Source organism: Scyliorhinus canicula, chromosome 1 (assembly GCF_902713615.1).
Source record: "Scyliorhinus canicula chromosome 1, sScyCan1.1, whole genome shotgun sequence".
Lineage (NCBI taxonomy): Eukaryota > Metazoa > Chordata > Chondrichthyes > Carcharhiniformes > Scyliorhinidae > Scyliorhinus > Scyliorhinus canicula.
In genome coordinates, this window is record NC_052146.1 from 85,913,369 (window position 1) to 85,940,191 (window position 26,823).

General features: G+C 46.8%; 1 protein-coding gene across 2 annotated transcripts in view; it reads right to left on the reverse strand.

Moving 5' to 3' along the window:
* Positions 1–26,823, reverse strand: part of LOC119964754 (proto-oncogene tyrosine-protein kinase LCK-like) — a 156,376-nt gene that overhangs the window by 57,368 nt on the left and 72,185 nt on the right. For both annotated transcript variants that reach the window (XM_038794710.1, XM_038794700.1), the window contains 4 exons: positions 22,330–22,433; positions 17,145–17,294; positions 15,257–15,409; positions 12,051–12,230 (listed from right to left, as the gene is read on the reverse strand). In XM_038794710.1, the coding sequence (XP_038650638.1) occupies positions 12,051–12,230; positions 15,257–15,409; positions 17,145–17,294; positions 22,330–22,433 (587 nt within the window). The remainder of the gene's footprint in view (positions 1–12,050; positions 12,231–15,256; positions 15,410–17,144; positions 17,295–22,329; positions 22,434–26,823) is intronic.

Sequence of the window (26,823 nt, forward strand, 5' to 3'; positions counted from 1 at the left end):
GAAAGATTTTTTTCTTAGCAGGCAGTTGATGCTGCTGCTTTAGAATGGGAAGAGTCTAAGGAAATGGAACCATTTGCAATGTTAGCTCGCATGTAGGTCATGGGGTGAAGTTGAGAGGTCAGCAGTTAATGGGAGAGGATTTGAAAGCAGGAGGTCATTTAAAGGGCAAGATAAGCTCAGAGAAAGCATAAAGGAAGATAAGAGAGAAGCTGGAGAAAATGTTTGTTCTGAATCAGGGCATAGACTTGAACATTTCAGTTATTCATATCATTCTTAGACTATAGATTCAAAAATTCTATTGGTTTGATGCAAAATTTCTCCCTCAGTCATTAGAGGGTTGTCAGAGATAGCAAATTCATATGTTCATGTTCAACATTTGTGAACATTTAGACTGGTTCAAATATTTGAAAAATATTGGGCGGGATTCTCTGATTCTGAGGGTAAGTGTTGACACCGTCGGAAATGCTGTCGCATTTCTCGATGGCATCAACGTGGCCTCAGGATCGGCAATTCTGGCCCCTAAAGGGGGCCAGCACGGCACTGAAGTGGTCCATGCCGCTCCAGCTGCTGATCCTGGTGTCAACTGGGTGCCGCGGGGTCCGCGCATTCACAGTGGCACCGGTGCCAATGCGAGCATGCGCAGTGGCTCCCTTCTCTGCGTCGCCCCCGATGCAACATGGCATAGGATATAGGGGCCGCCACGGAAGAAAGGAGGCCCCCAGCCCGAGAGGCCGGTGGGCCCCGATCGCGGGCCAGGCCATAACGGAGGGGCCCCCCCCTCACCACAGGCCGCCCCGGGACCCTTCCGCGCTGAGGTCCCACTGGGAAGAGAGCAGATTAGAATGGTGCTGGTGGGATTCGGGTTTTTTGCGACGGCCACTCAGCCTATCCCGGGCCGAGAATCAGCAGGGGGGCTGCTTAGAGCGGCCCCCGACCGGCACCGGAGCGGCGTAGCACAATCGTGACAGTCGCGGGGATTCTCCTGCCCGGTCCCAGGCTGAGAGAATCCCGCCCATTGCTTGCTCCTGAAATCTGCTTCAGTTCTGAGTGTGACCAAATTTTAAACACACAGATGTATTCGATAAATGACCATGAGAAACGGATTTAACTGAATACATCCTTCCTTTTAAACTGGCTCTAGATTATTCTGTGGCCTATATGGGATATACACAATACAAATAATCTAATGAGCCATAATTTGGTTTAAATGCGACATAGAACAAACTGATTAAGATTGGGACAAATACTTGAATGATCTGCAGAGGGTTTACTCGACAAATAGTTCACTGATCTGTACTGAGCAATCTATTTGTATCATGAATGTTGTCTATACTTTGGATTGGTGACACACATTTTATTCAAATCTTTGAGACTTTATGATGAGGTTGCATCAATAAAATTAATTCAAAGGTTTTTTTTCAACCAGTCGGAAAACAGTAAACTTTTTTTTAATGTAATGAATTTGAATACTCTTATGAAAGAAATAATCTAGTATTCTGAAAATATATTTTGGATCTGAGTCAATATAGGCGTCACATGATTTACAATTAGTGAGGCAAGATCATAAAGCCAGTGTTTCCTATTCTAAGAATAGATGCTAAAGGGTGTTCTGCAATCTTCAAATAAACTGCCTGACATATTATTCATTATGGTTTTGTGGAGTTTGACCATTGTTTGTGTATTTGAAGAACTTTTATCTGTAAATTTATCGAACCATTAATAGGTTGTACTGAGTTCAGCATTCTCGATTATAGCACAAACAACCTTTAACACAAAAGGCACATCTTCTGATCTTCTCTGGTATGTCCTGCATGTTCATTAAATAAAGGTTACAGTATGAACATGAAAAACAACTGCTCAATATACACAACAGACTGGGTGGAACTTCCTGACATTAGGTTGCTCCTGCATTGTTCTTTTGTGCTGTTAGTTATGGCTTTCATTTTTTCAGAACTGAAAATTATACTTGCAAGGGAGTTGTATATCTTGGATAAATCAGAAACTGAATAAAAGCAAACTAGTTTATAACAGAGCCCTTAACAAGAATAGCATTGTCACAATAGGTAAGAGAGTGTCCAATAATGCACATCCATGAGAATTGCAATTTTGGCAACTTACTTTGTTACTTGTTGCTGCTAAAGCTGTGTCTTCCAAGTTTTTAAGTATAATGACAATCGAGGCTGCACAAGACACAGAACTGCATTCTGTGTTTTTAAGATTGAGTTTGGATCCAGCCTAAACAGCAAGATTAAAATCTCCTCCCTCTGCTGATGAAATGAGTTTGAGAACCTCAAACCTGTGCCACAAACCTCTGTGCAGGAAATCAAATCACCCTGGTGCAGTTATGGGTTTTAGTTAATTATAAAAGCAAATGACTGTGGATGCTGGAGTCTGAAACAAAAACAGAAAATGCTGGACAATCAAAGCAAGTATGAAGCATCTGTGGGGAAAGAATGATAGAATCATAGAATTTCCAGTGCAGAAGGAGGCCATTCGGCTCATCGAGTCTGCACCGGCCCTTGGAAAGGGCACCCAACCTAAGCCCACTTCTCCACCCTATCCCCGTAACCCAGTAAATCAATCTACCCTTTTTGGACACGAAGGGCAATTCATCATGGCCAATCCACCTAACCTGCACATCTTTGGACTGTGGGAGGAAACCGGAGCACCCGGAGGAAACCCACGCAGACATGGGGAGAACGTGCAGACACCGCACAGACAGTGATCCAAGCTGGGAATTGAACCTGGGACCCTGGAGCTGTGAAGCAATTGTGCTAACCATTGCTAAGGAATGCATAGGAATGTGCTGTGGGAAGAGAGCTAATATTTTGAGTCTGGATGCCTCTTTGTCAAGGCTAGAGAGAACTACAAATAAAATCAGATTTATACTGTTGTGGGAGGGCATGAAGCAGTGGGACTGGATAGGGGGCCAGCGATAGGTGGAGATTGACAAAGATGTCATGGACAGAAAGACAAAGAGAATGTAAATAAAGTGATTAAGGCTAAAAAGGGTGCTGATAGTGGCACATAAAGAGCTTAGAATGTGTGAATGGCAGAACAAAGGTGAGCGGTGTGTTAAATGGCAACTAGGACCAGGTGGCTCAAGTGGGGTGGGGACAGGCAGAACAATGGTGAGGGAAAAACAGTTGGAACAATGAAAGAAATGAAAATAAATGGATAGAAATAAAAATAGGGTGACGGTGGAGTAAAGAGTTCACAGTCAGAAGTTGTTGAACTCAATGTTAAATCCGGAAGGCTTCAACGTGCCTAAGAAGTGCTGTTCCTCCAGTTTATGCTGGGTTTCACTGGATCATTACAGCAGGCCAAGGACGAACATATGGACATGAGACAAGACAGTGAGTTGAAATGGCAAGTGACAGGAAGGCCTGGGTCCTGGTTGCGGGCAGACCGGAGGTGTTCTGTAAAGTGTTCTTCCAGTCTGCATTTGGTCTCTCCAATGTAGAGTAGACCGCATTAGGAGCAGCAAATGCAATAGACCTGATTGAAGGAGTTGTAGGTGAAGCGCTGCCTCACTTGAAAAGATGGTGAGCAGGGAGGAGTTATTGGGACAGGGGCTACACCATCTCTGATTGCATAGGAATGTGCTGTGGGAAGAGTGTGTGTATGTGGGAGCTATTGGAGGTGATGGAGGAGTGGACCAGGGTATCTCGGAGGGAATGGTCCCTGCAAAATGCTGATGGGGGAGCGAGAGGAAGATGTGTTTGGTGGTGGAATCATGTTGGAGTTGGCAGAACTGGCGGAGGATGATTCTTTGGATGTGGAGGCCGGTGAGGTGAAAAGTGATGTTCAGGGGGGACTCTATCCTGGTTCTGGGAGGGAGGTGAAGGGATGAGAGGTGCGGGAGATGAGTCGGGCACGGTTGAGAGCCCTGTCAAGCATAGTGGGTGGGAAAGCAAAGGAAGAATGAAGACTTGTTCCACACTGTAACCAATTAATTATTTATCGATGTACTTTGTTGATTATTCTTTTTGTACGTATTGTGTACGTTCCCTTGGCCGCAAAAAAATTCTTTTCACTGTACTTTGGTACTTGTGACAATAAAGCAATCAGCAGCACAGTTTTGGAAAGTGGCATCATTGGAACAGATGCGATGGAGGCGAAGGAACTAGTGCTGCTGACATATCTTCATTCTTCCTTAATTGTGGCATCCCCACCACACGCATTGATCACGGCCAATCCACCTAACCTGCACATCTTTGAACTGTGGAAGGAAACCGGAGCACCCGGAGGAAACCCACGCAGTCAAGGGGAGAAAATGCAAGCTCCACAGACAGTTACCCAAGGCTAGAATTGAACCTGGGTCCCTGACACTGGGGGCAGCAGTGCTAACACTGTACCCCCGTCAGAAAAAGATGACTAACTAATTGCTAGATGTTTTATATATTGTATTTCCGTAAATTGCATACACTCTCTTCCGAAGTAAACAGTCTATATTGTGTGCTAATTAATCATGTTTTAATGAGAGTGTTTTATAAGTTGAAAAATCTCCCAGATTGTACGAATGAACCTAAAAGGAAAATCAAATTTTTTTTCCCACTGGAAACCTCTTGGAAAATTGTTTCTGTCCAGAAGATTACAAAAAAACTCTAATTTGAGACAGGAAAATTCCAACCCAAAAATGTTTCTCTGGAAATTTTTATTTTTCATGGGAAAGAAATAGAAGTCTTTCCTGAAGAAAGGCTGATTTCTGAATACTGCGCTTTTTGGTGACTATAGTACAAACATACTGTGGTGGCTCGAGACAATACAGTAACAACAAAGGTGGCTTATTAACAGTTGGCAAAGGCAACTGTATTCAGGCATAGAGCAACAATAGGTAGGTCTTAACTCTCCAGGTCTTGAGGTCACACTGCCCGGGCCACTGCTCCGAGGGCCTCACACACTCTATTGGTCAGGATTCGTGCACTCCTGCACGATTGGTCCCGAGCTGGTCACGTGGACTGCAAAGCCTGTCCCCTTAAATGGGCCACACTATCACACATAACTTGTCCTTGATAATTAACAATCTTTCCTGCAACACAGTTCTGGAGTTTTGAAACTTGATTTGCTCATTGTTTAAAGTTTAGAAGTTAAGGCTTTTCTCAGTGAAATTGGTGCAGCAACTCAATAACCCGACACCAATAAACAACACACTCCCCAAGACTGAGTAAAGTATCGTTTTGTAGTTGATTTTCATTTTGCAGATCTTGACCTGGAATTGAGCACCATTTCCAAGTGCAGCACATCTTTCAAATGAGGTTGGTGCCAGGAATATGGCAAAGCTGCTCATTAGCATCATTACAATTCAACTGGCAAGCTACAGATACCAGTCACAGGTCAATGATGAGCCTGAGGTTGGGTATTAGATTCAGTACTTTTAAAAGAAACTTACATTTTTGCTGGAAGCCTCCAGGCATCTCTGAGGATCTCTGGTAACTTTGCATATAGACGAGGCCACCCTGAACACAGCCAATGTCAACCGAATTCAGAGTGAACCGATTTCCACGTTTGGTCATAAGGTAGCCGTTGGGTCCATAATTAGCACACTCAATTGGTGTAATGCACATTTTAGAAGGGTAGTAGGAGGCCTCTACATGCCCAAGTTTAATTTAAAGGGGTAAGTCATGGCAAGAGAACTCCAGCCATGATGTGCTCCCCGTGCTCCATGTGGGAAGCCAGGTACATTTCCAGTGCCCAGGGCCAACATATGTACAGGAAATGTCTCCACTTGCAGCTCCTGGAAGTCTGGGTTTCAGAGCTGGAGCAGTGGCTGGGGACACTGTGGAGCATCCGCGAGGTGAAGAGTATTGTGGTAGCACGTACAGGGAGGTGGTCACAGCGCAGGCTCAGGCTTCACAGGCAGGAAGGGAATGGGTGACCACCAGGCAGAGCAAGAGAGCGAGGCGGGCAGTGTAGGAATCTCCTGTGGCTACTCTCCTTCAAAACAGATAACCCGCTTTCGGTACTGTTGGGGGGAATGTACTTCTCAGGTGAAAGCAGCACCAACCAAATTTGTTGCACCACAGTTAGCTCTGCTGCACAGGATGAACAGCCAGTGTTGGTTGTGCACATTGGCATCAATGATAAAGCCAAAAAAAGGGATGAAGTCCAAAAGCCAAATATAGGGAGTTAGGAAGTGAGTTGAAAAGTAGGATATCAAAGGTAGTGATCTCCGGATTACTACCAGTGCCACATGCCAGTCAGAATAGAAATAGAAGGATATATCAGATGAATATGTGGCTGGAAAGATGGTGCAAGGGGGAGGGTATAAAATTCCTGGGACATTGGGACTGGTTCTGGGGAAGTGGGACCAGTACAAACTGGATGGGTTACACCTCGGCAGGACCAGGTCTGATGTCCTAAGGGGAGTAGTTTTGCTAATGTGTTTGGGGAGGTTTTAAATTAGAATAGCAGGGGGATGATAACGTAAGGAGGGTGACAAGGGAAAGAGAAACAAGGACAGCAATGAAAGAAAGAACCAGAAAAGTCTAAAATGGTAGACAGGGTTATCAACAGCAAGAGGCAAATCGGACCACAGTACAAAGATAAATTAGAATGATAAAAAATGGCAAAAGGCACGCCTGAAGAATTTGTGTCTTAATGCATGAAGCATTCGGAATAAGGTAAATTAACTGATGGCACTAATCGTGGTTAATGGATCTCATGATCCCGTCGGCATTATGGAGACATGGGGCTGGATTCTCCGACTCCCCCCGCCGGGTCGGAGAATCGCCGGGGGGTGGGGGTGGCATGAATCCCGCCCCTGCCGGCCGCCGAATTCTCCTGCACCGGAAATTCGGCGGGGGTAGGAATCGCGCCGGTCGGCCGGCCCCCCCGGTGATTCTCCAGCCCGCGATGGCCCGAAGTCCTGCTGCTGTAATGCCTCTCCCGCCGGCGTGAATAAAACCACCTCCCTTACCAGCGGGACCAGGCGGCGCGAGCGGGCTCCGAGGTCCTGGGGGGGGGGGGGGGGCGCGGGGTGATCTGGCCCTGGGGGGTGCCCCCACGGTGGCCTGGCCCGCGTAATCGGGGCCCACCGATCCGCGGGTGGACCTGTGCCGTGGGGGCACTCTTTTCCTTCCATAAATTCAGAATCCAGCAAAGGTGGACTAAAAAGATAATAAAATGAGAGAAAATAAACTACAAGGGCAAATTAGCAAGGAATATAAAAACTGGTAATAAATGCTTCTTTAAATATATAAAAAGGAAAAGAGATGCCAAAGTGAAAGTAGGCCTCTTAGAAATTGAATCTGGGGAGATAGTTATGGGGAACAAGGAAATGGAAGAGGAGTTAAACAGATATTTTGCATCAGTCTTTATGGTGGAAGATACTTTGAACATCCCATTAATACTAAAAATAGAGGGGGTGGGGGGGAATTAAATACCATCAAAATCACAAGAGAAGTAATTTTGGACAAACTAATGGGTAAGTGGCAGTAAAGTCCCTCGCCCTGATGGCTTACATCCTAGGATTCTAAAAGAAGCTTCAGAGATACTGAATTTTCCAAAAATCCTTGGATTCTGGAGAACATAGAACAGTACAGCACAGAACAGGCCCTTCTGCCCTCGATGTTGTGCCGAACATTGTCCAAGACCAAGATCAAGCTATTCCACTCCCTGTCATTCTGGTGTGCTCCATGTGCCTATCCAATAACCGCTTGCACGTTCCTAAAGTGTCCGACTCCACTATCACAGCAGGCAGCCTCGTCCACATTCTAACCACTCTCTGAGTAAAGAACCTACCTCGGATATCCTTCCTATATCTCCCACTCTGAATCTTATAGTTATGCCCCCTTGTAACAGCTACATCCACCCGAGGAAATAGTCTCTGAACGTCCAGTCTATCTATCCCCCTCATCATCTTATAAACCTCTATTAAGTTGCCTCTCGTCCTCCTCCGCTCCAAAGAGAAAAGCCCTAGCTCCCTCCGGAGGATTGGAAAACTGCCAATGTGACACCCTTATTCAAAATTATAGGACAGTAAGAAGTCTTACAACACCAGGTTAAAGTCCAACAGGTTTGTTTCAAACACGAGCTTTCGGAGCACGGCTCCTTCTTCAGGCTCCTTCATTCACCTGAAGAAGGAGCCGTGCTCCGAAAGCTCGTGTTTGAAACAAACCTGTTGGACTTTAACCTGGTGTTGTAAGACTTCTTACTGTGCTCACCCCAGTCCAACGCCGGCATCTCCACATCATGGCAAAATTATAGGCACATTGTTGGAAAATTATTGGAATCAATTATTAAGGAAATAGTAGTAGCATATTTGGAAAATCATAGTCAAATCAAGCAGAGTCAACATGACTTCATGAAAAGGAAATCGTGTCTGACCAATCTATTTGCATTTTTTGAGGAAGTCTCAACCAGAGTTATTAGAGGAGAGCCAGTAGATGTGCTGTATTTGGACTTCCAGAAGGCATTCAACAAGGTACCACACAAAAGTTTAGGTCATAAGATAAGAACCCATGATATTGGAGGTGGTATATTGGCATGGATAGAGAATTGGCTAATGGGCAGGAAACTGTGAGTGGAGATAAGGGGCGAAATTCTCCGACCCCACGCAGGGTCGGAGAATCGTCCGGCAACGGCGTTATTCCCGCTCCCGCAGGGTTTTTAAATCTCTGACCGGCCAAAAACCGGCGCTGTGCAAATCCCGCCGGCAGCCTCTGAAAACAGCTGGCGCCGGCGGGATTTCATTTTTTTTTTAGTTTCCACAAATCTCCAGCCCGGATGGGCCGAAGTCCCGCCGACGTGGCCATGGGTCACGTCGGCGAAAATCACAGTTGCTTTAAAACGGCGTCAACCATTGATGATGGTTGACGCCGTTCAGTGTCGGGGGGGGGGTTGCGGCATCGGGGGGGGGTTGCGGCATCGGGGGGGGTTGCGGCATCGGGGGGGGGGTTGCGGCATCGGGGGGGGTTGCGGCATCGGGGGGGGTTGCGGCATCGGGGGGGGTTGCGGCATCGGGGGGGGGTTGCGGCATCGGGGGGGCTGCGGCATCGGGGGGGGTTGCGGCATCGGGGAGGGGTTGCGGCATCGGGGGGGGTTGCGGCATCGGGGGGGGGTTGCGGCATCGGGGGGGGTTGCGGCATTGGGGGGGTTGCGGCATCAGGGGGGGTTGCGGCATCGGGGGGGGTTGCGGCATCGGGGGGGTTGCGGCATCGGGGGGGGTTGCGGCATCAGGGGGGGTTGCGGCATCGGGGGGGGTTTGGGGGCAGCGGTGTGCAGAGAGGGGGGGCGACGGATGCCCGGGGCCAACGCACTGTCGCCCCCCCCTGTACGCCGCTGCCCCCTACCCCAACCACCCCCCCTCACCACCCCTACCTCCCACCCCACCACCCCTACCCCTCTCCAACGCCGCCCCCCCATCTCTCGCAACGCCGCAACCCCCCACCCTCAACGCCGCAACCCCCCCTCATCGCCGCAACCCCCCCTCTCAACGCCGGGTCCCCCCCCTCTCAATGCCGGGTCCCCCCCCTCTCAATGCCGGGTCCCCCCCCCTCATCGCCGGTACCCACACCCCGTCCCCCTCCCTCTGAAGGCCGGTACCCACACACCCCCCCCTCTCTCCTCCTCCCCTCCCCCCCCCAAATGCCGGGTCTGTCTCTCCTCCTCCCCCCCCCCACCCAAAATGCCGGGCTGTCTCTCTCCTCCTCCCCTCCCCCCCCCAAACGCCGGGCTGTATCTCTCCTCCTCCCCCCCCCCAAAATGCCGGTCTGTCTCTCTCCTCCTCCTCCCCCCCCCAACGCCGGGCTGTCTTTCTCCTCCTCCTCCCCCCCCCAAAACGCCGGGTCTCACCACTTCCGCAGCTGGTGAAACTGACGCGTATCGCGTCAGTCAGCTGCTGGCCCCTCCGGGAACGGAGAATAGCGGCCTAAAAGAAGGCCCCGACGCCGGAGTCACCTACACGGAAATCGGCGTTACGACGGTCTGCAGAGAATTTCGCCCAAGAGGTTCTTTTTCAGGCTGGCGACTTGTAACCAATGGGGTTCCCACAGGGATCAGTGCTGGGACAGCAACTGTTTACAATATATATTAATGACTTGGAGGGAGGAAGTGAATGTACTGTAGCCAATCTTGCAGAATACACAAAAATCTGTGGAAATGCAAGTTGCAAGAGAGATATAAACAGTTTTCAAAGAGATATTGATAGGATAAGTAATGGGCAAAAAGTTAGCCTCAGAAATGGAGTATAATATGTGACAATATGAAGTTGTTTATTTTGGAAGGGACAACAAAAGAACAGAATATTATTTAAATGGAGCAAAACTTCAGAAAGCTGCAACACTTGGGGGTACTTGTGCACTTGTGGGACTTGTGGGCCTTGGGGGTACTTGTGCACGAAACACAAAAAGCGAGCACGCAGATGCAGCAGGCAATCAGGAAGGCTAATGGAATGTTGGCCTTTATTTCAAGGTGGGTCAGAGTATAAGTGTAGGGAAGTCTTGCTGCAACTGCACTCGGTACTGGTGAGATCACATCTGGAGAACTGTGAGCAGTTTGGGCCCCTTTAGTTAAGGGAAGAGGCAGTTCAGAGAATGTTAATTCCGATGATCCCCGGTATGGAGGAACGGTCTTATGAGCAAAGGTTAAACAGATTGGGACTCTACTCATTGGAACTTAGAAGCATGAAAGGTGATCTCATTGAAACATACAGGATTCTTAAGGAGCTTGACCGGGTAAATGCTGTGAGGATGTTTCCCCTCATGGGAGAGTCTTGGATCAGTGGACTGTCATATATGCACCCATGCACATCATGAGGTAAAAGCAGGCAGTGACAGACACCCAGGTGAGCCAATCAATATACAGAACAGAACATGACCAATCACAAGTCAGAACACCGGGCCCCGGGGAGTGGGGGGGGGGGGGGGCTTCCAACTATACAACACATGAGGCATCAACACTCTGCCTCCTTTCCACTGGCGATAGCTGTAGTGACAGTCAGGGTGTACAAATCATTCAACACCTTCTACACGTGGATCAGAGCTAGCCGGGTCTAGATAGTTAGTGTTAGTTTACTTAGAGGAGTAGAGAGTCAACCCACAGGCAGCTCTGTGTTTCATTACCAGAGTTCAATAAACCTTATTGAACCAATGCCTACGTTTTGTGTGTGCTTTATCATTTTACTGCTTTGTGTTGCCGTCAGTGTTACCCCAGGGTGAATAACACGACAAGGACATAGTCTCAGAATAAAGGGCAGCCATTTTACAACTGAGATGAGGAGGAGTTTCTTTCCCTCAGAGGGTTGAGGGTCTTCGGAACTCCTTGCCACAGAGAACTGTGGGGGCAGAGTCATTGTGTACATTTATGGCTGAGATAGATAGATTCTTGATCAGTAAGGGAATCAAGGGTTAAGAGGAAAGGGCAGGAAAGTGAACGTGAGGAATGTCAGATCAGCCATGAATGGCGGAGCAGGCTCGATGGGCCAAACAGCCTACTCCCATTCCTATTTCTTATGGTCAAACCAAAATTGCAAGAGGTTCATGACACTGTTCATGGAGCGTTGGCTCTCTAAAGTTAGATCCCTGTCTATGTTTTTTAACTGGAAAACAGACACAAGAAGGTCCAATCTCTCTGCCCTTAAACAATATATGAATTGATGTAAATTAAATATCTATAATAATGGGATCCTAAAATTGCTTACCGAACAAACATAATAAATCTTAATTGGAGTTGAGGAAGGGATGGAAAGTTAGAGGGCCGGAAAATACACACATGCTCTTGTGCATCTCCAAGAAATTAGTTCGTACTAGTAGAGGCCAGAAAACTATTTGAACTTTTACAACAGGAAATGGAGTATCATTTTGGGATCTTTGAAAGTGGAACAGAAATAACTCGGAAGATAGGAGGCATGGAAATGTGACGAAAATATTCTAAAATACTAAAGAACAAAATATATTTGCAATTGCTTCAAACATACTATCGAATTTAAGATATAATGTATAGGTTCTCTAAACTACAATGTCAAGTTGCCCTTAATGTAGTGTATGCTGCTACAGTTCCACTACGAGAGTTATTCAAATTCATTCTTTGTTTGTAAATGAAGAGTTTACCGTTTGCCATATATTCTGTGATGATATAAATTGGCTCCTCAGTGACCACAGCATTGAGCTTCACCAGCTTATGATGTTGCAGAGTCTTCATTAAGTTGGCCTCTGCTAAGAAAGCTTCAGGAGACATACTTCCAGTCTTCAGACACTTAATGGCAACTTTGGAATAGTCGTTATAGTAACCTGCCAATAAAGGGAAAAACAATCGAAAACCAGCGAATATGTAACATATTTATCAAAATATAACTTCTCATTCAGGACCAGGTGGTTTTGAAATAAAATCTCTGGAAAGTGCAAATTTATATCAAGTTAGCAGCAAAAACAACAAAAAAGACTGGGCATATTGAATTTTGACCTGCTTTCCTATTGTCAGACTTAATGGTAATTTCACTTGTCCTTGGACAGCAGCATACAATTCTTTAAACATTAAACAACATTGTGCCATTGGGGATCTCCTGGTACCTCTAGCTCAGCAGTGACCAAGTGCAGGGTTGTGCCTAAAATAAGGATACTTACAGCTGACATGTAACATTGGGTTGCTATAGCAGGTGACAATACTAGTCAATTAAGACTTTAAATCTGTCATCGCTTCATTTTAGTGTGTTACTATGCTGCCCAATGGGGATTGTCATATAGAGTCCTACTCATACAACAGCACTTTTATTTTAGCAACTATCGAACAGGTGTTCGGGCATCTGATATTCCATTGTGCCTGCAGACGCATGACTGCACACTGGGTTTCCTTTCATCTTAATTTTTTTAAGCAGTTATTGACCTGGTTTCCTACCCCAAAACCCAACCCCCTCTAACTATGGATCTCTTCAAATTTCATTCATACACAAATTTGCCAATCCCACCATTAATGTGCTCTCTGCACCTGTGGCTATGCTGACACATGATGATAAATCGATCACGGAACATTCTGTGCATTCAACAGAGCGCACTTCAGACAGGCATTGCACCCATTTCCAACCATTCTGGAGTAAACTGCCTCTGTGCCTCACAGAATTCACAACAGTCACCTTTTACTGCCTAAGCTATTCAAAGGTATTGAAGGAAATGAATTTGACCAAAGTCACGTCTTCAATAAAACCATCTTCTATTGAGGTCAAATGCCAATATGTTGTTTAACGTATGGATACTATCGGTATCAAGATAATGCCAACACGGTTATGCAGTATGGCGCTATTCTACTGTCCAATCACATCATTGTCAAACGAGGGAACTTCCAACTGTCTGGAAAATTCTATTGAGAAGGAGCGTTCCCATCAGTTCCTTTAAAATGTTGATATAACGTAGGCAATCCATTTCATTCAACAACACAACATCCAACTCTTCTACCTCAAGAGCATGATCTCCGGCAAGTGTGCAATTTACAGTATACTGATAATTTCTATCAAACATATAGAAGCTGCCATTTTAATAGGTTCTGTTTTGAATGTTGGGCTATCCCATATCCAGAGTGCTCTCACTATTGATCAAGGAAAGTAACAGAGTACACGTAGAAAACATTCTCATAGTTGGGATATCGAGGGAGAAAGAAAGAAGGACCTTGAGATAATGCTGTATAAATATTTAGTGCAGTATATGCAATGCCTTTGTACCCTGAACAAGCCATGAACATTTAAGGTAACATAGTTATTGCCTCGTTAAATGAAATGTATGTGCCTCTTGGTTGCCAATATTCTTAGTATAATTTCAACCCTAAAGAAGTTGGAAAGAAAGAATGCGCAGAGCAGAATGCATTAATACCACACTGACAAGAGTCTTACTTTTTAAACCACATGTACATTTTTAACACAAGCAAGGAGCACAGTTCACACCCGTAATTTGCTATTGTTGACAGCTCTGCTCATTTGGAATATATAGTTTCTATGGGTGTTTTGCTAATGTACTTGTTGTCTTAGTGTTGGGATCTAAATACTAAAGGAGCAGCTACATGTGTCAATTCAGCTATTTCATCCGTAAATCAAGTGGACCTCTTTCCAGTTTCATGCAAGCAGTGAAGGGGTTAAGCAGGGTGTATGTGATAAAATCAAACATCCGTTTCCATCCCCATAAGCGCTTCTGTATCACAGTCGAGTGGTTTCACTTATTCAAATTTATCATACTTTGCCACAGTAACCTGATTTACTCCTGAGTTCTGTTTGTAGAACAGAAGCCAGTCTCCATTTATCTGTTGTGTTATGTGGAGTCTATATTTCAATGACATCTTAGGTTTTATTTTGTATTTAAGGCTATTTCAAATCAAAATGTAACAAATGCACTTTGATGTTGATGCAGCACCAAAGCCCCTATTGCAAAATCCGTTCGATGAAGTCTTAACTTTATCCCAGTCTATATTGGATTGGTTAAATACCCCAATATAGTTACCCTATTGTTCTCTCTGCAGGTTCCCTTTGCCATTTGATTTCTAATGTTTGGTAATCTATAATATTGAGAATTGAACAATTTCTCTTCCTATTCTAAATTCTATTGATATGGATTCTGTTTTAACACAGTCCACTGCAGCTTACACTGTGATGAGATTCTTCATAAAGGCTCTGCTTTACCAACCTCACCCTTCACCTGAGGTGTTTAACTCAGGTTAAACCACCACCAGTCAGCTCTCCTCCTTAAAGGGAAAGCAGCCTTTGGTCATCTGGGACTACAGCGACTTTACCTTACCTTACATTGTGATAGAATTCTTTATGGATATTGCTCTCCTGGATACACTATAATTAATAACATTGTTCTTATCCAGTCCTGAACCACTTCACCATTAAGGATATTATATAATATTCTTATATTAATAAGGATATTATTTTGCCATATGATGTATGTATGGGGGAGTGAAGCTCTAAAAGGAAAAATAACTGTTGAAAATGAAAACAGGCAGGGACTGTGTAACTGCTGTGGGTAACTGTTAAGCTGAACATGTGATAAAACCCTTTGCCTTTAGTTAGTGACTCACAAAGGCTGTCAAACATCCCAATTGGGTTTGCAACTGTGTTGAAAACATAGGAATGCAATAGGGTGCTTATCAAATTGAGAGTTTACCTATTCTCAGAATTAGAATTTGCTGTTTTTATTTTGTCTATAAATTATTTGAATTCAGTCCATGTAGCTGTTATTTCCAATTACACGCAGAGAAACAAGTGATGATGATTATAGTGAAGTGTATCAGGCCACATGAAAAGAGAGAACCTGTAATTTGCATCTTCACATACCCATCCAAACTTCTCCAAACTGCCCTGAACCCAACTTCTCCACCAATTTCAGTGACTCTCTGGAGACCTCCCATTCATCATGCCACCATGGTTTCTGTGGTTTTTGAGTCTGACAGGGCTTTTTCAGGCACTGACACAAACCATCCGTGTTATCTGCAACAGAGAGAATTAGGTCAAAAATTCGACAATCCAATCTTTGACAATTTCAACAATTAAAAAAGCATAATTGCAACGGGTCTAAATCCCCAGAGTTAATTTTACTTCTGTGTTGGATTATTGCCCGTGTGAACCTGAATGAGCAGCCAACCCAGAGGTTGTGTATGGAACAAGACCAGCACCATTTTAATGGCCAAACTTCAATTACATTTACGACAATTATGATGCCCATCACATAATTGGGCCACAACGTTAGATTTGGTCCCCGTCTGCTTGCAACTTGGACTTATTCAAAGTCAGCAAAGATAAAAAATATCACAGATAAGAGTCACAGAACCACAGCACAGAAAAACACCCATCTTGTTTGTGCTGGTTGTCTGAAGGAGCAAATCAGCTAGTACTGTTCCCTACCTTCTCTCTGTAGCCCTGCACATTCTTCCATATCAAGTAATCCAATTCCTTCTTGAAAGCCTCAATTTAATCTGCCTCCACCACAGGCAGTACATTCTAAATCCAAACCACTCGCTGTGTGAAACTATTGCCTATTGCTTCTTTTGCCAATTACCTTAAACATGTGCTTTCTCTTTCTCAATCCTTTAACCAATGGGAACATTTCCCCCCTATTTACTCTGTTCAGTCTCCTCATGATACTGAATACCTCTATCAAATATCTTTTCAACCTCCTCTTCGCCAATGAAAACAATCCCAGTTTCTCCAGTCTCTCTACTTAATTGAAGTTCCTCATCCCTGGAACCATCATCAGAAATCTTTTCTGCATGTCTGTGGTGGTATGAATGTGAGCACTGTCATTGGTGCAGAGCATGGGTTTCCCATTGGCTCTGGCTGGTCATGTGCCTCTCGTCCGATTGGCTGGGATTAGTCATGTGACTGCTCACCAATTAGTCGAGAGGCAAGTAGAGGCGGAGTATAAGTACCCAGAGTTCCCGGCGGTCGGCCCTTCTCTGTAGTCGACCACCGGGCTAACAACTAGCTGATTAAAGCCACAGTTTGGATCTTAATCGTGTCTCGAGTCCAATTGATGGTACATCAATGTCACCGAGGTTTTTCCTAAAGTGTGGCACACAGAACATGGCGCAATACTACACTTGAGGCTGAACTAGTGTTTTATACAAATTTAGCATCATTTCCTTGCTTTTGTATTCTATGCTCTGGATACTGTGCTTAATTCACTTCAACCTGCCCTGTCACCTTCAATGATGTACAGCCAGGTCCCTCTGTTCCTGTACTCCCTTTAGGAATGTCCCCTTTATTTTTTATTGTCTCCCCATGTTTTTCAGACCAAAATGAATCACTTCATTTTTTTAGCAGTAAACTTCATCTGCATCTGTCCACCAGTTCTAGCAACTTGTCTCCTTGTCCTTTTGGAGTTCTACGCTGTTCTCTTGAGAGTTCACAATGCTTCCGAGTTTTATATAGTCTGCAAATATTGAAATTCTGCCACCCCGGTTCAGCCAGTGAACAAAGACTGACCAATTCACGCACCCTTTCCCACCAGGCAAGTTACTCTACACAGTTAATTGGCACATGACCCTCAGAGGTACTTCACAACAGCTACAGCTCACTGCCATAAAAACAGTTGTTTGAGGTAGAAAACACATAGATACCTGAAACACTTCAAATATCTCCTTTTGCCCAAGCTAGTAATTTGTAAAAATAGTTTCCATGTGCGCTTTGTTGAGAGCATGGGTGCTCAGCCGAGTAGAGGACTTACATGAGTAGTGGTTCACCAGCTCATTAAGAGTACTGAAGGTTATCCGGGGAGATATGTAGTAACCTCCCTTATCTAAGGAGCGAATCTTATAGTGCTTCACCACGTCTCCTTGTTGTGAATCAAAGTCCCTCACAGACAGTGAATACGAACCTGCATTCATAAGAAATATATGTTAAAATACAATGCTTGAACTTTGCTTTCTGCTGCTAATTATCATCAATAAAACAATAGATTAGGTTTGAGCTCTTCATTCATCTCAGAAGCTTCTCTTTTTTAGAGTCCCATATGAGTTTGTGTATCTTCAGTTTTTAGTGGGCACAAGTCCACAATACAAAATTAAGGAGATCTAATTGAAACATATTTCAATAAGGGGTGTCACAGTGACACAGTGGTTAGCACTGCTGCCTCATAGCACCAGGTACCCGGGTTCAATGCCCGCCTTGGGTGACTGTGAGGAGTTTGCATTTGTTCCCAGTGTCTGCGTGGGTTTCCTCTGGATGCTTCGGTTTCTTCTCACAGTCCAAAGATGTGCAGGTTCGGTGGATTCAACATGATAAAATTGGCTCTTCTTGTCTACGGATGTGCAGGTTAGGTGGAGTCATGGGAATAGGTCAGGGGCGTGGGCCTGGGTGGAGTGATCTTTCAGAGGGAAAATGCAGACTCAATGGGCCGAATGGTCTCCTTCTGCACTGTAAGGATTCTATGGTTCATATAAGATCCTGAGGGGATTCGACGAGGTGGATTGTGAGAGGATTCCTTGTTGGAGAGACCAGAGCCAGGAGACACGGTTTAAAAATAGGGGGTCTCCCATTGAAGACAGAGACAAGGAGAATCTGTTTCTCTCAGAAGGTTGTTTATATGGAATTCTCTTCCCCAGGACACAGTGGAGGTGGGGTTGGATATTTTTAAGGCTGAGTTAGATAGATTCTTGACTGACCAGCGAGTCAAAGGGAGACAGACAGGAAAATGGAGTTGAGGGCACAAGCAGATCAGCCATGATCTTATCAAATAGTGGAGCAGGCCTGAGGGGCTGAATGGACTCATCCTGCTCCTAATTCATGTGTTCATTTGTAACTTTAATTTGGCCCAAGTTTTAACTCCATTAGTTATTTTTGTCAAGAGAAAATTAGGCTGGATACCATGATAAGTTGGAAGAATTCACATTAGAGATATCATCTTAGGTAGAGAAGAGAGTTCTTCCCCCTGTATCTAACGTGTCCTGTATCAGGCCTGAGGGTTTACTTCAATGCAGCAAAAAGATTCTCACTTGATCTAATGGCTGATTCAGGTTCAGACTTTCCAACATCAATGACAACAACAGCCTTCAATGCAATAAAAGCCTCAAGGTAACTCACAGGAATGCGATAAAGTAAAATTAGACACGAGCCATGAAAGATGATTTTTAAAAATTGGACAGAGAAGTATATTTTAAGGAGTGTCTTAAAGGAGGAATGACAGGTTGAAAGAGACCGAGATTTATGGGGGAATTCCTGAACTTAGGGCCCAGGTAGATGAAGACAGGGCCACCAAGCACAACATGATAGTTGCTGCATGATTTGTTTAATTATAATGCTATGTATATAACAACATTGGGGCTGATTTTCCTGGTCCCAACTTGGCACTGGACTTGTCCAGGTCTCAGGCCATCTAAATCAGATCATTATCATCAGCAGCACAGGCTCATGGCTGAGCAAACTGGGTTAGGAGCTGAGAGGACTGAAGCCAAAGGACGGGCCACCAGCTTCAGAACCTTCTGGCCCTTTCAGACCCTCTAATCTGTGAGAGCCATAGGTTCAAGGCCACTTCCAGCTTCTCCAGGTGTTCTTAGAAATGGATGCTGTTTCAATAAGGCATTGGAAACTTCATGTCCTAGTTCAGTTATACCTGAAGATGTCACCTGTACCAATGCAGCTACAAAGTCAGGTAGAAACCGGTCACCTTGAGAAGCCACAGAATTTCAAGACAATGGGACGGAACAATCATATATTTTGAACTCTTTTTCCTGTCATTACAATTTGGGAAATCACAGGCACTAAGACAGGACAGTCAGGTCACATATGTTTATTTAACCACATTTGGTAATAAATAAGCAAATCAAATTTATTGCATTAACTGTTTGGTGCAAATATGACAAAAAGTCAGGACAGCTGCTTTATTTGTATTGTCATATCGACTAACTCTGTGCAATTGTTCACATATCTAATAATATACAAAAGCAAGTAATTGAAAACAGCATTCAAATAAAACTATTGAGCGCGGTTTAAGAGCTACATTGCACTTGGCGCGGAATCGTGCGCGGCGGTTAAATCACGGGAGAGGCAAAAATCGGGATCCATGCCGGGCGCCAATTGTTTCACGATTTAACCGGCCCGCTCCCATTGGCTGGTTCAGGATCCTGCCTAAACATGGCGAGACACCAATTGAGACAATCTTCATCTCATCAATCAAAAGCCCTCCCAGGAAGTAACCAGCTCCCCAGCGAGAGGTCACATGGGCGCCGTTTAACATTCTTATTTGAAAATGGGAACCTATCACCCTGGCTGCTCAGGGGATCGAAGGAGGTGGGCCGAGTCGGGGGGCTGGGCGCCATCATTCAGGATTCACTGGGGTGAGGGGTTCAGAGTCTGCAGGTCCTACAGGCCATCTCCCAAATTGTGTATACCTATAACAGGGGCAACCACAGCTGCTGTCTGTCTGTACCACCAAACACCTCCTGGATAGAGCCCTGTTCTTGATTATATGCTGATGGTCTGTGACTGTGAGCAGCCTCTTGCTGCACAGCTGAAGGCTATTGCTAATAAGTAATTGGCATTTTTAGTTATGTGAGCACTTCACAGTTGCGTTTTGCTACCTGTGCTGTCATAGGTGCATTGCACTGCTCAAAATGTGATTCCCATAGGAACTTAGGAACATAGGAATTAGGAGCAGAAGTCCCGAGAACCTGCTCTGCCATTCAATCAGATCATGCCTGATCTCTTCCTTGTCTCAAATCCACAAGGTAGAGGCAGCCCGCTGCTTCTCGCACCTTGTGGCCTTTGATATCCTTGGCAAGCGTGCTATGGAGTGCCTGGAGCCGGAGGCCGGACTTACCATTGTCACTGGCATCGCCGTGCTTCGCGGGTCTGCCTGCTGACCTGGAGATGTGCCGGTGTCGAGGGGAGGATTCAACCTTCTCCCTGGTGGAAGGCACCGGGTCAAGCTCCAACGCTCCCTCCTCCCACCCTTAGGGCCATGTGGGACTCCATGGGATGGAGGGGCAGCTGGAGTGAGCTCCAGAGGTCACAGCATCATCTGGCCCTGCCGACCTGGCACCACCCCGATGCCTGCACCATGTTGTTGACGCCTTCGACGATGCCTCTCAGTGACTGGGCCATGCTCTGGAGTGCCCCGGCAATGTCCACCTGCATCTGGTACATGTCCCCCAGTGACTGGGACATGCTGTCGAGCCCCTCACTAATTGTCACTGACTGCGCCACGGCTTGGACACCACCGCACAAGACTCTGACCTCGTGCTGCATGCTTTCCACTGCAGTCGCCACCCTAGCAGTGTTGGCCTCAGTGCCACGCATTGTCAACATTATCTGCTAAGCCCGTAGCCTTTGGGAGTCCTCCAATCGGCTCTTCACTCACTGGAATAATGCTGACATGCCCTTCTGAATCTCACAGCCTGTCCTAGCATCTGCATCAGCTCCCAGATAACCTTGCCCAGAGTCTCGGCATCTGACTGCTGGCTCCCTCGGATATTCCTGTCTCCACCAGTTGTGCTATAGGAACTGTGTGGTGCTCGCCAGATTGTGCCCCAGAAGCCTGTTCACTAATGTCGCCCACCGAGGTGTGCGTCTCTGCGCTGTTGGAAGGTGAGGGTGATAGCTGTGATGCCTTGTTGGTGCATCAGTTGGAGATCCTGCGAGACAATGGGCATGTGGTCAGTGTGAGGGAAGGGTCATTTTTTTCTGACATGAACAAGTCACTTGAGACAGGTCTTCTGGGTGAAGGGGAAGTGGACCCTCACCTCTGCGGTGCAGGCCAACCTCACTAACAGTGACTACTCTCTCTTCAGACAATCCCGCAAATTCCAGGGCCCATTCCTCATAGGGATGAGGACTCAGATCTCTGGTACTCCGCCCCCTTCTTGGCCCTGTCCCGCTTATTATGGGCTATCTTCTCCTGCGGCGACAAAGAGAAGGATTTGTGAGCCACACCCTTGATCGATCGGGAGTCTATAGCAGGTGGCATGTGTGGGCACCGCACCTGGACATAAAGGAGTTGTGCTGGTGGATGCCATGGGGTGCTGAGGAATAAGCACAAAGATCGGTTATGGGGAGGGTGCGAGGTGTCAGCCGATGATTTGGGCGGGGGGGGGGGGGCACTGGGGGGTATTTGTGGGGTTACAAGCGGAACTGATGCCAGGAGAGAAGTGGTAACTTACCCTTGCAGCTTGGTGGAGGTCATTGGTCTTCCTCGACATTGAATGCGGGTCGTCCTGATCATGCTGCCCGCACTGACAGCCACTGCCTCCCAGTGGTATTGGTGACCCTGCTGCTGGCCCTCTGACCCACTCGGGGGAACAGGATGGCCCGTCTCTCATTCACAGGGTCAAGAAGCCTGTCCAGGTTGGCATCTCCAAAGTGAGGAGCATGTTTGTGAGCTGCCGTGCTTGTGCGTTGACTGGGAATGAGTGGTGAGGGAGCGTTGAGAAGCATCTCCCCCTTGTTAGCGGTGACATGCTGCGGCGCGACTCCTGCGAATCAGACGGTGAGACAGCCAGTAATGGAGAGACGCTCTTGGGGGCTCAATTTCAGCACTAAGTGCCATGAAATACGAGCTGTGATCTCGCCAATGTGGCTGTCGAGAAACAGCCCTGCCAATTGCGCCAAAATGACACTCGGAAATTTTTCTGTTAAATCGCGCCCTAAATCATATTTCTGTGTTGGTGTGAAAGCTGAAGGATTAATACAGCAGTTTAAACCTGGTCTTTTCATTATCTGTCGTTAATTAGAGGGATATTTTATGTCTTGCATAGTATATATATTATGATTGATCAATAACTAAAGCTAATCCAGAACCAAGCTTGCAATGTTCTTCAGTCAGCATGTGAAGATGTGATCTGACAATTATTACATCAGTAAGAAACATACATCACCAGAGAATGAACCACCTCAGTGGATCATCTTTTAAAACATACCCTTAGTGGTCTCGCTCTCTCGAATCAGGTAAGAACCTTGTGTATTACCAGATGTCAGAAGTTGTCGTTCAGCCTCTTTCCGGCCTAAATATTTAAAGAACCATCTAGAAAGATGAAACCATTGACTATTAGTCTAAGATGAAATACATGAATAATTCTGTGGTAAACCAGTACTCCTGGAGGGTGACGATTACAAATGATAGGTAAACATAGTGCTGGCAAATATATTTCTGAACCAATTAGTATGATAAAAGCAGGGAATAAATGTGCAAATTATAAAGAAGGGAATAAAATCTAAATTAAAAAGGTTAAAATATCAAGAGATGAACATCGGAATCACACTTGTTCCAATCAGCCGAACCTCTTATGATTACCCTTAGAGAAACGCAGGAGAAAAAAGTAGAGTGGAAAAGCTCAGCAGGTCTGGCAGAATCTGTGGAAAGAGGAATGGAGGCCTGGATTCTCCGCTTTATATTCTCTTGCCAGAGTAGAATCGCACCTGGTCTGTGCTGGTGATGAGAGCGATGCCCCGGAGCGATTCGCTCACTCTTGCCATGCAAATTTATGCATGGTGGGGAACTCCCTGGATTCCGTTCCTAATCTCTTTCCGAATCTCGCTGTACCACATTGAGCGGGTGACCCAATACCATGGTACAGCGGCTGGCCCCCTCGCCCCCTACAATACAAATCCTGCTCTCACCCACCCCGCTGACAAGTAGAGGCATCATCCTCCCCCCTCACCACCACAGGAATTTATGAATCACTGCCCCCACAGCACGCACGCATGAGTGTCAACCCCCGCCCCCACTCCCCAATCGACCATCACCCCACCTGACTCATATCAGAGACCCCACAGCTGTTATGTTTCTGGAAAGTATGATCCTATCACAGTTGCAGATGCAGAAACAGAACCAGAATCTACAAGAGGAGGTGTCGGCAAATTTCCAGCACCTGCAAGTACAGCTGGAGGAGTCTAACGTCCTTTAGATGCAGGAGATGCTAGCAATAATGTGTGGCACCCAGGCCAACACTGCAAGGGTGGCATCCACGTTGGAAGGCCTGGGGCAAGATGTCAGAGCCATGTGCCAGTATGTCGAAGACATAGGGCACAAAACAGGAGAGCCCAGACACAGGTGGCCATGTCCGAAGCACAGATGGACATTGATGGGGATCTCCAGAGCTTGGCCCATTCACAAAGGGTCATGCTGAGGGCATCAAAAGCATTGGCTGGGTGCAAACTGATCTTGGCCAGTCACAGAGGGACGTGTCACAGTAACAATGGGACATGGCCGAGGTAGTGAGGGACATGACAGAGGCAGTAAGGGACAAGGCTCACTCACTGAGGAACATGTCCCAGTCCCAGCGTTTCATGGCTAAGGGAATCGACACAGGATTCAGATGAGGTAGACAGCGAGCCTAAATGGCTTTGGCCCAAATTTATTCTCTGCAGGGGAAGGGGGGAGCGACAGAGAATGTCAGAAAGATGAGGATTGCCTTGACCATCCAATGGTTATATGGTCACTTTGAGTTGTGCTTCTGTGTCTCCCTTAACATTCCACCACTGCCCCCCCTCACCCCTCCCAGTCTTTTGAGATGATGTCTTCCGCACTGTACCCCTGTCCCCATCAGAGACCTGGCCTGTGATGTGGAGAGCCTCTATCCTCACCACCCATCTTTACCAATAGGGGTACCGATGGCTGTGGAACTGGTGTTAGCGATAGGCTCGGTGGTCCCTCTCCTGTTTCTCCCACTATTGTGGGTCTCCTCACTGGGTAGGCCTTGTGTTATCCCACCAGCAGGGTGACAACTGGTTGAATGGTGGAAGAGGTCATATTGTGCAGCCAGTCACCTTCATGCTAAGAGCCTGGTGTGCAGGCAGGTCAAACAGATGGGGGTGAGCGAAGTATGTGAGCGTTTTCTAGCACCTTAGTTGCAGAGTTATGCGGAGCCTTGATTTAATACATAGGTTGTGACAGAGAGCTACTGGGATGTGAACTTAAGGCCAGGCTGTCAGGGATTAGTTTCTGGGAGACTGGCTGTTCCAGTTGGAAGGCTTCTTTAATCCACTCTCCATTCAGATGGAGGAATGAGGGTGCCCTCTAAGGATAAAGCTGACATGATAATTGCAGTCTTCACATGAATCAAGTGTACCTATCGACTCATAGAGCCATACTACACAGCAAAGGCCCTTTGGTCCATCGCATCTGCGCTGGTCAAAAACAACCACTTAACTATTCTAATCCCATTTTCCAGCACTTGGACCATAGCCGTCTAGGCTTTGGGATTACAAGTGCACATCTAAATACTTCTTAAATGTTACGAGGATCTCTGCCTCCAGCACTCTTTCAGGCAGCGGGTTCAAAACTCCCACCACCCTCTGGATCAAACGTTTTTCCTCACAACCCCTCTAAACCTCCTGCCTTACTTTAAACCTATATATCCTGGTCATTGATCCCTCCAGCAAGGGGAAATGTTTCTTCTTGTCTACTCTACTCTATTTATTCCCCTCATAATTTTATACATCACAATCATGTCCCCCCTCAGTCTCCTCTGCTCCAAGGAAAACAACCCCAGTCTATCCAATCTCTCTTCATAACTAAAACTCTCCAGCCAAGGCAACATGCTGGTAGATCTCCTCGGCACCCTTTCCAGTGCTTTCATATTCCTCCTATAATGTGGATTCCAGAACTGCACCAGCCCTCTAGCTGTGGCCTGCCACAAAGCAAAACCAGTTTCCTGATGAGCTCCCTGACCCTTCCTTGATGAGTCAATTGTGCCAATTAAGCAGTTAAAACAGCATTGCAATGCATGAGTTTGCCACTGTTTGGTGCCCAATTTCAAACTTGCCATCAATAGGTCGAGGTACCAGGCGATCGAGAGGGTTGTCCCACCTGACTGTCTGCCCCTCTTCCACGGCTACGTTTGCGGTCGGGTGTCCCTGGAGAGGGAACATACATTGTACATGGCACCCTCTAAACCTTCTGTGTCCATTGTGCACCATGGGGGGCGGGGGGGGGGGGGGGGGGGGGGGTGTTATTCACCCCATTGAACACAAAGTCCTGAAAGACATGCTTGCTAGGTGAATCGGACATTCGGAATTCTCCCTCAGTGTACCCAAATAGGTACGGAGTGTGACAACTTTGATGTTCTCTTCATTTTAGCTTATGATTCTGAAGAATCATGGAGCTAGTCGAGTTGGCAATTCAATTGATTGTGACCAAGCAGCAGCAGCGACATTGGACGTGCCACTGTATGTAGCTAGGACACCGGTGTCCTGCAGAGGAAGGGGAGGTAGGGTCCATTTCTCTTCTGGGAACAAGACCAAACATGGCGAATCCTTGGCCACGGGTATAGCACCCATAGAACTTCCTACCCTCTGATGTCAGAGGTCCAGTGGCAGAGAAGACCGCATCTGTCCCAGGGGTGGTGGACCACCTATGCCAGGTCACGCAGGAGTTGGCACCACATGGACTGGGGGCGGGGGTGGGGGGGGGGGGGGGGGTCACCTATTGTTCGTGGCCCTGAAAGTCACTGTCTCTCTGAACTTCTATGCCAATGACTCGGTTCAGGGCTGCACGAGTAACCTGTGTGACATATCCCACTCTGCCGCGCACAAATGCATAGGGAGGTCACAGATATAGCATTTGCGAGGGCCCACATGTACATCAACTTGGACCGGGACCAAATAAGTCAGGACACCAGGGCCATGGGCTTCCCCCGCATGCCAAACATGCCCCAGCCGCAATTGTCATCAACTGTGGTCTCCATGGCAGCATGGGGTGCCATTTATAAGCGGTAAGGGATACCATTTCCTCAATGTCCAGGTCGTCTGTGACCACATGATGAGCACCGTGCAGGTGTGTGCCCATTTCCGAGCGGGGTGTGAATCACGAGGGAAAAAAAATCATTTTGTTAAAGAGGCTCAATATTCAGTGAATGTTTCGTCGTCGGCACCAGCGGATTCTCCCCGGTTTTCTCACCTGAACAGATACTTTGAAAACATTTTCGTAAGATTCCACCCAACATCTCAGTAACAGTTTAATGGTTAAATTACATCAAGAACATGTTTAAAATTAGGTTAAAGTCCAACAGGTTTGTTTCAAACACGTCGGGGCGAAATTCACCGAAGACTTACGTGACGCCCATTACCGGCGGGCAAAAGCGGCGCTGGTGACACCGGGCCTGCTTTTTAGGCCTAAATCTGCCGTCCCGAAAGGGCCAGCAGCGGAGTGACGCTGTACGCGTCAGTTTCAGCCGCTGCGGAAGTGGCGTGTTGGAGGGGGAAGGGAAGGGAAGGGAAGGGGGGGTTCGGGGCGGAGGGGGGTAGCGGCGCTGGAGGGGGGGTAGTGGCGCTGGAGGAGGGGGGTAGCGGCGCTGGAGGGGGAGCGGCGCTGGAGGGGGGTAGCAGCGCTGGAGGGGGTAGCGGTGCTGGAGGGGGGGTAGCAGCGCTGGAGGAGGGGTAGTGGCGCTGGAGGGGGGTAGCGGCGCTGGAGG